This window comes from Jaculus jaculus, chromosome 4 (genome assembly GCF_020740685.1).
Source record: "Jaculus jaculus isolate mJacJac1 chromosome 4, mJacJac1.mat.Y.cur, whole genome shotgun sequence".
Classification (NCBI taxonomy): Eukaryota; Metazoa; Chordata; class Mammalia; order Rodentia; family Dipodidae; genus Jaculus; species Jaculus jaculus.
In genome coordinates this window covers 78,077,606-78,089,778 of record NC_059105.1, presented here as the reverse complement: position 1 = coordinate 78,089,778, position 12,173 = coordinate 78,077,606, and the positions used below count along the sequence as shown (strand labels likewise).

The window sequence follows — 12,173 nt, the reverse complement described above, 5'->3', positions numbered from 1 at the left end:
TATTTCCCTGATGAATTTAGATGAAAAGATCCTGGACAAAATCCTTGCAAACTGAATTCAACAGCACATCAAAAGCAATATCCACCTTAATCAAGTAGGCTTCATCTCAGGAACAGAGGGATGGTTCAACATATGGGAATCTGTCAATGCAATACACCACATAAATAAGCTTAAACACAAAAACCACATAATCATCTTGATAGATGCAGAAAAGGCCTTTGACAAAATACAACATAACTTCATGATCAAAACATCACTTCATGATCAAAACATTGGAGAGAATAGCCACAGTCTAAATCTCAAAGCTCATAAAGCCCAAATAATACTTAGTGGAGAGAGACTGAAGGAATTCCTATTGACATCAGGAACAAGACAGGGGTGTCTACTGTTACCTCTGCTCTTCAACATAGTACTGGAAGTTCTAGCTCAAGCAATAAGACAGGAGAAAGAAATAAGAGGGATACAAGTTGGAAAGGAAGAACTTAAGTTAGCTCTATTTGCAGACTGCATGATTCTATACATGAGACCCAAGAACCTCCATCTCAAAAATCTTAAACGTAATTAACACATTAAAGTAGCAGGATATAAAATGAATGCATAAAAATTAGTAGCTGTTCTATATGCAAAAGAGAACAATACAGTGAAAGAAATAAGTAACACTGTCCCATTTTCAATAGCATCAAAAAAATACCTCATTAACCAAGAGGTGAAAGACCTTTACAATGAAAACATAAAAACACTCAAAAAAGAAAGTGAGAATGACTTCAGAAAATGGAAAGACCTCCCAGCTCCTGGATAGGCAGAATTAACACTGTGAAAATAACAATCTTACCAAAAGAAATATATAGATTTAATGCAATACTAATAAAATTCCCAACATCTTTCTTCATGGCGATAGAAAAAATGATCTCAAAATTCACATGGAACGTCAGAAGGCCTCAGATATCCAAGCATATCCTCAGCAAAACAACAACAACAACAACAACAACAACAACAACAACAACAAAAACTCACCTCTGGAGCCATCACCATACCTGATCTAAAGCTATATTACAAAGCTACAGTAATAAAAACGACATGGTCCTGGCATAAAAACAGGAACATAGACCAATGTAACTGAATCTAGGACCTGAACTATGGGTCAGGTAACTACTGCTCCTTGATATTTGACAAAGGCCCTAGCAATATAGACAAAAATGATACCATCTTCAACAAAAGGTGCTGGAGAAACTGCATAATCATATACAGAAAAATGAAACTTGATCTGCATGTTCCACCATGCACAAAAATCAAGTCCAAATGGATGAAAGACCTCAATATAAGATCAGAAAATCTGCTAATACTGGAAGAAAAAATAGGAGGCACGTTCCATGATATAGGAATGGGAAAAGATTTCCTGAACAAAACCTCAGTAGCTCAGGAAATTAAATAATCACACAACTTTGGGGGATCACAGGAAGCTGAAAAGCTTTTACACACACCAACAAACAATAAGCAGAGCCGATAGATTTCCGACAGAATGGGGGAAAATATTTGCTGGATACACATTGGACAGAGGCCTAATTTCTAGAATCTACAAAGAACTCAAAAACCTAAGTAATAAAAAAATCAATCAACCCACTCACAAAACAGGGCAGAGAACTTTACAGGGAGCTCTAAGAGGATGAAATGCAAATCACAAACACACACTTAAGAAAGCATTCAACATCTCTAATCATTAGATGCTAATTAAAACAACTATGAGATTCCACCTTACCCCAGTAAGGATAGCAAACATTAAAAAATCTAGTGACAACAAATGCTGGTGAGGTTGTGGAGAAATAGGAACTCTCATTCACTGTTGGTGGGAAGCTGGTACAACCACTGTGGAAAGAAATATGGAGACTCCTAAAAATGATGACAATAGAGTTACCAACAGACCCAGTTATTCCCTTACTGGGCATTTACCCTAAGAGCTCCAAATCTCAGTTCAGAAAAATTTGCTCAACCATGTTTATAGCTGCTCAATTCATAATAGCTAAGAGCTGGAATCAACCCAGATGTCCATCATTAGACAAATGGATAGCTAAGATGTGGTATATTACATGATGTAATTCTACACAGCAGAAAGGAAAAATGTCACAATGAAATTTGAGGAGAAATGGTCAAACTTGGAACAGATCATTCTCAGCAAAGTCACCCAATCACACAAAGATAATCATTGCATGGTCTCACTCATCTGTGGCTTCTAACCTGAATCTGCCCATGAAGCTGTCATACCTAATAAACATCTTGAGGAGTGGATAATAGGGATAGTGGGGCAGGAGGGCAGGGTAAGGGTGTGTGTGGGGGAACAAAAAAAAACTAGACCCAAATGGAAATAGTACCATAAAATCCTACATCTTGAGAGACATACTAAAAAGTCAAACCATCATCACGTGCTTAGAGAGAATACCTGATTCTCAGGGGCCTGGAGAGGGTATGATAAAGGCTATCCTCAACCTCCTGTTTCTCTCTCTCTTTTCTATTTTATATTACCTATATTTTTCTTCCTTCTTCCCCCTTGGCACTGACCTGTAACTCCCAGTACCAGCATGTGGGTAACATCCACAATGAGATGTTGATCAGAGAGACCTACAAGGTTTCCCAGAAGAAGACAGAATTTTGTCAGAGTACTTGATGACCCACCAAAGGTTAGTGGTAAGATCGTACTACCGAAGACACCATATGCTGTTGGGATGGAACATGGAGTGAGCTGGCTAGAAACTGGAAGAGAGTCAATCCCAAGACAGTTAGCTTGTCTAGTGCCAGAAGGTATTACATGAATGACTGGGGGAAAATGACCATTTGTCTAAGCAATTCAATTTGTGGTCTAAGCTACTCAACAGTAATCAACCTGATGTGATGCTCACACAAGTGTTATAGTGGCACACAGCCATGGTGGGTTACCAACTGCTCATGATTTTGCTAACAGATCCACTTAGTGGAATGGAAACAAGTCTGAACCATATTCCAAAACAAGTCTGCTCTCCATTATCAAGCTCCCACCAATAGTTGGCTACAAGAGGGCCTACACCAATTAAATTCTCTCTAAAATAATAATGGGTATCCATGTATCTTGCACTTACCTCACTGTCCATTGGAGAATTTGCTTCTCTTTTTCAGATGTATGCTGAATCTGAGGAGAGAATCAGCCCATCGCACCTCACCAGGTCACCAGCTGAAGCCATAGAGTTAGTGGGGTGATGAGCAAGAAAAGCTTTCTCAGTTGAACCTAGTATCAGTACAAAGGTGAAGGAGTCAGACACAGAGGACACTCAACTCCTACCAAATCATATTTCCAGAGATACAGAGACTCCCAAGACTTCCCATCACTGAAATAGATCTAAAATGAAACCAAAATGGCTCAGGGAAATTTGCAGAAGAGGGTGAGGGAAGATTGTTAGAGCCATAAGTTGGGTCATTGTGCACAGAGACATTGCCTCTCCTCCATAACTGATGGTCACCCCCACAATGCAACACTCACATTCCACAAGGGGCTCAACAGGGAGAAGGCTAATGATGGTACCATCATGGCTGTATACACACTGTATACATAACTAATAATAATAATAATAATAATAATAATAATAATAATAATAATAATAATAAAACCTTGATCAAACTCTCTGGACCTGGACAGCAGAATGCAGCCAGCCCTTATGACAGTAGGCCAGTTCCAACAAAGCCCTCCATAGTCTTTCCATTAGAAAGTTAATAAGCCAAGCATCTAAGTTCAATTCTCTCTTTACTTAGCATTCTCAAGTGCTTATCAGAATAGTCTATAATACTTGGCTTACCTCTCCAGAAGGAGTCTTCAGTTGCAAGCACCAAGTCCATGCCCATTCCTCCAAAACAAAAGTTCCAAGAGACCCAAACCCACATGGTCAGAATCATCTTACCCAACTTCTGGTACCAATTTTTTGTAGCAGATAGCTTCAGGTTGCTGGGATGAACTTCCAGATCAGGCACAATTATAGAGGAAGGGATTTACTGAAGCTTACAGATCCAGGGGAAGTGACATAATGGCAGAAGAAGTTGGCCCCCTCTTAAAAGACCAAGGATACAGAGGAAAAGAGAGAGAAGAGAGAGAAAGAGAGAAGAGAGGGAGGGAGGGAAGAAGGGAGAGAGAGGAGAGAGAGAGAGAGAGAGAGAGAGAGAGAACGAGAACCACACCACACCACATAGTACACTTCAGGAACTCCAGGTGGAAATAGGCTCTTTGTATGTCTTTAGATTGGAATTTCAATTCCACCACCACACGGTAGGGCTGGGGCCTAAAGTCCACCCAGTGATACCTCCTCCACTCCGGTGGCTGCAGATCTAAATTACATACTGTCATAAAACACTGAATATATTGGGGGACATCTATTCAAACTACCACAGCCAGTCTGTTGGGCTTGCCTCAAAAAAAAGTTTTCACCAAATAAAATGACCAGATTTTATTTCTTCGCTTTTGTCCTATTTTACCAATATTGGAACAAAATAATATTTCCTATCTAATAAAGTTTACATTTATTTAAGCAAATGTCTTACCTTTCCTCATTTATTCATTGGTATTTAACGGATGTTCAAGGAATGTATGATGCTACAGCAAATACAACTGAACTTCAGAAGACTAAATCAAGATGGGTTTTGTTTTCAAATAATACCACTGTAGGAAAAGATGAGGTTTCAGGATGTTAATATCAAAGGATTCTCTGGAATGGAAGAGTTGAAGGAGAATCGAGTAAGCTATTATTGCCAGTGTATACTTCTAAGAAATGCTGTGTGCTTTTTCTCTTTAGCTGAGCCTTGATCTGGGTTGAAAATAGAAAAGGAGAGAAAATGATAGACACTTCAGATAAATCTGGAGAACTTAAAAGTAGAGAGAAATTGTGCTCCATCCCCAACTAGAGGTTGAAACTTTCCCTCATTCTTAATGTAACCTGAGTAAAATAGGAGAAATACACTTTTTATGGTTTTAACATTTTAATTAATTGAGAGAAAGAAACAGAGACAGAGGCAGAATATAGGAACACCAGGGCCTCCCACCACTCCAAAGGAACACCAGACATATGTGCCAGTTTGTGTGTCTGCAAACTCAGCCCACTTAGGCTTTGCAAGCATGCATCATCTACCACAAAGACATCTTCCCAGCCACACATCGATCTTAGTAGTAATGAAAGATGGAATTTTAAAAGTTTATTCAGAGAGTATATCTTTTCATATTTGTAATTTAACACAATTGGGTTAAATGCAATGAAAGAAGTACAAACTTAAACTTTCACCTGTAGCATAATCAAAGAAAGTCTCATAATAATACATGCTAAAATGCTAATAGTGGCTATCTCTAATTGATATGATCATGATTAACTTGTTTTTATATTTATAACATTCTAAAAATTTTAAATTTTTCTATAGTGCCTTTATTTGCATGGAGATTTTATATATATATATTCAACTTGTTAGTTAGGCGGGATTTCCCTGTTTTATGGTCCTTTACTATTCTGAACAAGTCATTTATCTATACCTTTAAGTTCTACAGATTTATCTGAAATATGTGTCATTTTTCTCTTCCTTTCTCTCTTTAACCCCAAACCCACTGTACTACATTGAAATAATGACCATTTTCTTTCTTTCTTTTTTAAAAATACCCATTCTTTAGCAAAGGAATTAAGGCTGACAGAGGTTGTGACTTAAAATCAACAGGTTTGTAGACTTAGGATTTGTACTTTGATCTTGGATCCTACATCTTACACCTTTCAGACTATTAATATATTACATCATTGGCTAAACTATAGTTTTGATTAAATAGTAGTTTAACAACATACTAGAATTAGTCTCATGAATTATAAGAAAAAATATAGTGGTAAAATACCTTGGTTATCTTAATCAAAAGATCAAAGTTAATACCCATGAATAATTTATATTGATATGTAATGACATAATATAATTAGAAGGACTTAATATCCTTAAAATATTTCTCAAAATTTAAAAAGTCAGTATAATTCTTTCAATTTTTCACTTTTTCTAGACAATGTCTTTGTTGGTAGCCCAGGCTGGTCTTGAACTCTCCCTCATCTTGCCTCACCTTTCCAAGTCCTACAACTAAAAGCATGTGCCACCATGCCCAACATAAGCTCAGTAACATCAGGAACTATTAGGCAAACTCAAATTGGCAGCCATTCTATAAAGTTTCTGATTCCTCAAAACTATCAAGACCTGGTATGATTTTGAAACTTATAGATCCAAGATTCAATTTTTTAATTTTATTTTTATTTTTTGGTTTTTCAAGGTAGGATCTCACTCTAGCCCAGGCTGACCTGGAATTCACTATGTCTCAGGCTGACTTCAAATGCACAATGATCTTCCTAGTCAGTCTCCTAAAGAGAAAGGCATCAACACATGTCAGAAAACACATAATTCTTTATTGAAATGACTACTAGAAAAGTAAACATAAGATTATTTTATCTAACCCAGGCCAGTTCACCCCTTCTCAGGAAACCTGGTGGTCTCTGGCTCTGGGGAGGTCAACATATTGCTGTCAAACTTAGTGGCAACATCCCATCAGCATAGTGCACTATAGTCCAGATCTCCTGGACCCAAGGCATCCTCCTGCCTCAGCCTCCAGAGTAGCTGGGAGTACAGGTGTTGAACTAAAATTATTTTATCATTTGTCAAGATTAATTTTCATATGAGAATTTCTTTCCCTTAGAAAACAAAATCCCCGACTTGTAAGTAAGATAAAGACATACTTTGGAACTCTCTGAAATTATAGTAAAATAAGAACAAAGATTCAGGTTGCTTGGTAGTGAAAGAACATGTAAAACTTTCCTGAACATCATATATAAAATGATTTTTAATATACATTATCCAGTAATAGTTTGGTTGCTTATGGTGATGCTGAGACATGCTATAAGTTTTGATATTTCTGCCTTATTCCTCTATGACAATTATCTTTCTTTGACAGATTGCAAACTCCATAGTAAGCATGTATTTCTCTTAATCATAATTTGAAAATTATAGTAAATTTCACACTGAAATGCCCTGAATAATGATGATTTTGGTATAATATTTCATAATCTAGTATAGAAATGATAAGGATTATTTTGCCATAAGATTAATTCTGTAGTACATATGAATTGATTATTTCAAGTTAGAAATAGAAATGATGCATTCAAGACTATTTACCAGAGACAGTGATAATTAGACTTAAAGGCAAGAATTGGAGAAGTAATTAGTTGAGGCATGCATATATTTTTTGTTTATATAACAAAGATGGGAAAATGAAGTTTTTTCCCCATAAAAACAAATCTCTAAGGGTTCTCAATTTAAGGAGGGGTGAAAAAATGCTATAAAAGTCATTTTGTTTTCTAGTATAACCTTCATTTTTCAGTTCTTTGCCAAATATATATTTATACTCTAACCTCTCATGATCCTTTGAGTGCAGATCTCATGTCTTCTTTTTTTTTTTTTTAAATTTTATTATTTATTTATTTATTTGAGAGCGACAGACACAGAGAGAAAGACAGATAGAGGGAGAGAGAGAGAATGGGCGCGCCAGGGCTTCCAGCCTCTGCAAACGAACTCCAGACGCGTGCACCCCCTTTTGCATCTGGCTAACGTGGGACCTGGGGAACCGAGCCTCGAACCGGGGTCCTTAGGCTTCACAGGCAAGCGCTTTACCGCTAAGCCATCTCTCCAGCCCTCATGTCTTCTTTTTTTATAGCTGCTATTGCATGATAGTCCTCCTGTTCCAATGGAATTGAATTAAATTTGATTAAGATGCTGTCCTTTCCCCTCAAATTAGAGAGTAGGCAATATGTAAGTTTCTCTTTAGGGATAAATTAGGGCAAAAGTGAAAATCAGGTCCTTGTTCCACTTTCAGGATAGAGAAAATCAACTATTATCAAAGAAATGTCAAGAAAAAAAAGTTTTGTATCTCTTAATTTGGTCAAATTCAACTAAATACTTTAGGATTGATATATCTTTCAACTCTATATAATATGCATTTAATTGTTCAGAAACTTTGTGGAGGTTCCTAAGGATAAAGATGCATCAGGATAAGTAAATGATATAAATAGTGCTGTGATGCATTTTCATGTATAAAACAAGTAATTTTTGAAATACTGGTAAAATATACTTAAAACTTACTGCCAGCCTAATGTTCAGATATTTTACTTAAAAAATATTAGGAAAAACTAAGCCAGAAATATAATACTGAAAAAAAATCAACACTGTGAAGTAATTCTTTTATTTTTATTATACTTTTTTCAATATCAGTGTTGGCTGTAACCTTTAGTACTCAGTGTTTTCTTCAATATTGTATAATCAATATTAAATGACCTCTTCTCTAAGACAAACATTGTATTAATGTGAATATCTTAATTCTCAGAGCTTAAAATAGCAAAAGGAGGTAGGAACTGAAAGTACATTGAATCCACACTGACTTGTACACATGAGAGATTAGATAAAATTGAGGTCAGCAAGAGTCCCAGGATGCCGGATGGTTCAAGGAAGGAAGCACACCATGGTGGCTGTGTTCCTTTCCTATTGGTCAGGACATGGGCAGCTGGAGAGGAAGTTGGCTCCTCTGTTCATTGCTTTCTGTAATTCCTTTCTGTATTATTGGCCTGTGGCCTATTCCTACTTTTATTTTATTCTTCAGAGAGGAAAATTCCACTTCATTGTTTCTGAGTATTACAGGAAAAATAACACCAGTAAGCATAATACACCAAACATAGTAGGACTGACAGTGAAAATCAGATTATAGTGTCATTTTGGCAGTGTATGTAGAACATTTACTTCCTTGGAAAAAATTTTTCTTGTAATATTTAAAAAGTTACATTTAAAATCATGGCTATAAAGCATTTTAATAGAAGTTCAATGATTTCTAAATAAGACTATGCTAAACAGGAACCATTTTTTAAAATCATCTAGTGCCGAAGGAAGTTTTACTGGAGTGGGAAAACCTTTGGATTGAGAGATACACAAATTACCTTGAAGCAGCTTTCAAAAAGGGTACTTCCAAGTAATTCATCTTTTTCCCCCATCAAGGTTGTACAGATAACATGTATTCACAAATTTTGGATTTCTTGATGACATTTGGATTTATTTTTCTCTTTTGTTTAATCTTAGCCTCCAGAGTTTGAATATCAATGAAGTTGAGCTGTGGAAATTTGTGTTTTTTCTTTAAAGCAAAAATTGTAAAATCTAGAGAAGATTTCCTTTCTAACTATTCTGTTTTATACTTATTTTTTTTCACCGAGACTTATTTAGTATGTGGATTAATTATCTCTGGTTTTGGGTATTAATTCTAAAACATTTTATAAGATATAGATGGTATTTTAAATGAAGGTAATATTCCTTTCTTTATTTTTGCTATCTAATATTTGATATTCTGGGTCAGTGATGAATATATAGAAAGACTGACTTTTAAAAAATTTGGAATAAAGAGTCTGGCATTTTCAAGTACGATTTATTCACTTTTATTTTTACTTTTTGATTTTATGAATGATACCTAAATTTCTGTATGCCAACTTAAAAAAAAGTCTGGTGTTCCAATCCTGGCTAAGTCCTCTTACATTGGTAGCTCTTGGCTATAATAAGCACTCAATGATGGTTCCAGCAAAGTACCTTCATGATTTCTTAATGCATGCAGAAAAACATTGATTAAAAGCAACTTAAATACAACTTAGTTTTAATTTTCACATGTGACAGAGTAACAGTTTTAAATTGAGAAGAAATATAAATGGGGTGACTTAGTATTACTTATTAGAGATTAGATTAGATTTCTAAAGATATTTTATTTGACTAAGTTGTGAGTACTGGTTATGATTATTTGAATGGGAAAGGAACATTCATCCATTTGTGCAGAAATTCAAGTTTAGCACTCAGCCATTGAATTCCTAACCGAATCACTTACTATTTAATTCCTTGTATCATTTCAGTGTCCTATGCACAAAGTAATTTAAATATATTGATCATTATTGTATCAGACAAATATTTTCTGACAAGGCAGTGAATGGACTAGGGAAATAGCTCAATGGGTAAGAGTGTTTACTGCAATGCCATGAGGACCTGAGTTCCATCCTCAGCACCCATGTAAAAAGCTGTGCATACCTGTAATCCCAGCACTAAATGGATGGAGGTAGGATGATTGCTGGAGCTTGCTGGTCAGCCAGTCTAGCTGTAAAACAATGAGTTCTAGGCTCAGTGAAAGACCTTGTCTCAAGGGAATTTGGCCAAAGAGTGATATAGCAGAACATACAATGTCCTCTTTTAGCTTCTACACACACACACACACACACACACACACACACACAGAGTAAATAAAACAGTACAAGCTTATCTTAAGAATTGCACCGATTTGGCTGGAGAGATGGCTTAGCGGTTAAGTGCTTGCCTATGAAGCCTAAGGACACCAGTTCGAGGCTCGATTCCCCAGGACCCACGTTAGCCAGATGCACAAGGGGGCACATGCATCTGGAGTTTGTTTGCAGTGGCTGGAGGCACACAGCCCATCCCCTCTCTCTCTATCTGCCTCTTTCTATCTCTCTGTCACTCTCAAATAATAATAAAAAATGAACAAAACTGTAAGGTGAAATAAACCCTTTAAAAAAAAAAAGAATTGCACTGATGATGATAACAGGTAAAAGTTATTTATAATTTTTTCCTGCAGTGAGCATTTCTGGAAAATTCTATTATATTGTTTATATGATTTAATGTTCACTCCTGTTGATTAAATGGTAAAAATATGGTGACATTTAAAAAATTTGAAATAAATTATTGCCATAATTTCTAGTCATCTTTTAGCTCCCCAAAGAGGTTTACTTGTTTTATTTGTAACTTTTCATACTCTTAGTCTGAGGTCCAGTGATATATAAATTTCATTACTTAAAATAGATATAGCCTGGCATGGTAGTGGTGCATGCCTATAATCCCAACATTTATGAGGTTAGAGACAGAAGGATCATGAGTTTGAGGCCAGCCTTGGATACTTACTGAGATTCTGTCTCAAAAAGTCAAGGGTTGGCAATATAGCCCAGTGGTATAGGCTTGCCTAGCATGCCCAAAGCTCTGGGGTTGATCCTTACCACTTAAAAAATAGATCCATAATTAACTTCAAGAAATACCTATAGCCATGCATTATTTTACCCCTTGTTCATTTATCATAAGACTGAAGGCAAAGGAAAGCATGGTTGGGCCATTCTTGTCAGGTTCACTGTCTTTTCAATATGTTTTAGTATCTTGATCATTACTACTAGCTAAAGATTTTCTGTCTCTTTCTCCTTCTTTTGGGAGATGTTACAAAAATATATTTTATTTTTCAGTGTAGGACTTATCTAAGTTTCTCACAATTCAAATATTGAAAATATTTGTTTAGCTTTTACTGTGTCAACAACTCCTATGTTGATTTCTTTTGTTGATGAAGTTTAGTCTATCTGACATATTAATTCTGAGGTCATCTTACCTATTTTAAAAGATGTCAGGTACGCAGAACAGAACACCTAGTAAGCCTTTTGCATTAATATCATCTTGTTTCAACTGTTTCTCTTGCTGTTGGAATGAAGTGCCCCAAGGTGTCAAAATCAGACTGAGTTTGTTGGAGGCCAGCTTGAACTTGATATAGGAAGTTAGCATCTCAGGTGAAATTCTGAATGCTTATTCCGCTTGCAGTACTGTAGGCTGTACTTTAAATAAGCAACTGGCTGTGGGTAATGATACAAGGTTTGGGGGATCTCTCTTACTGGCCCAGGGATCCAAGACATTCTGTGCAAAACCTGGCCAGCAGCCCGAGTGAGTAGGAGCCATGTGACTCTGGTGAGTTGGAGTGTGCAATTGCCTCCTGCTTCAGAGCTACCTGATCCGAATACTAAGCAGAACGAGTGCCGGGCTGAGTGTAAGACACCGAAGACACTGCAGAACAAGGTGCTTATTCCGGAGGAAGCATCACAGAACATGGAGATTAAGGATCAGGGAGCCCAAATGGAGCCGCTGCTGCCTACGGTAAGAGACAACCTGCTGTCAAATAGATTAGCCGTTTTGCTGCAAAACCTGTCAGGCAAGTCGTGTGCTGGCTAGGTACAGGGAGTGTACTTCTGGTGTGGTGGATGGCTCCCAGGACATATGGAAAGGGGTCTTTTCCCATCTTAGAAGAGTAAAATGCATAA

At 36.6% G+C, this 12,173-nt stretch overlaps 1 protein-coding gene across 5 annotated transcripts in view; it reads left to right on the top strand.

Moving 5' to 3' along the window:
- Positions 1-11,706: 11,706 nt before the first annotated feature.
- The window catches only part of Slc4a10 (solute carrier family 4 member 10), a 362,675-nt gene continuing 362,208 nt past the window's right edge, over positions 11,707-12,173 (top strand). For all 5 annotated transcript variants that reach the window (XM_004651887.2, XM_004651884.2, XM_004651886.2 and 2 more), the window contains exon 1: positions 11,707-12,009. In XM_004651887.2, coding sequence (XP_004651944.1) covers positions 11,962-12,009 — 48 coding nt within the window. In that variant the 5' untranslated portion in view covers positions 11,707-11,961. The remainder of the gene's footprint in view (positions 12,010-12,173) is intronic.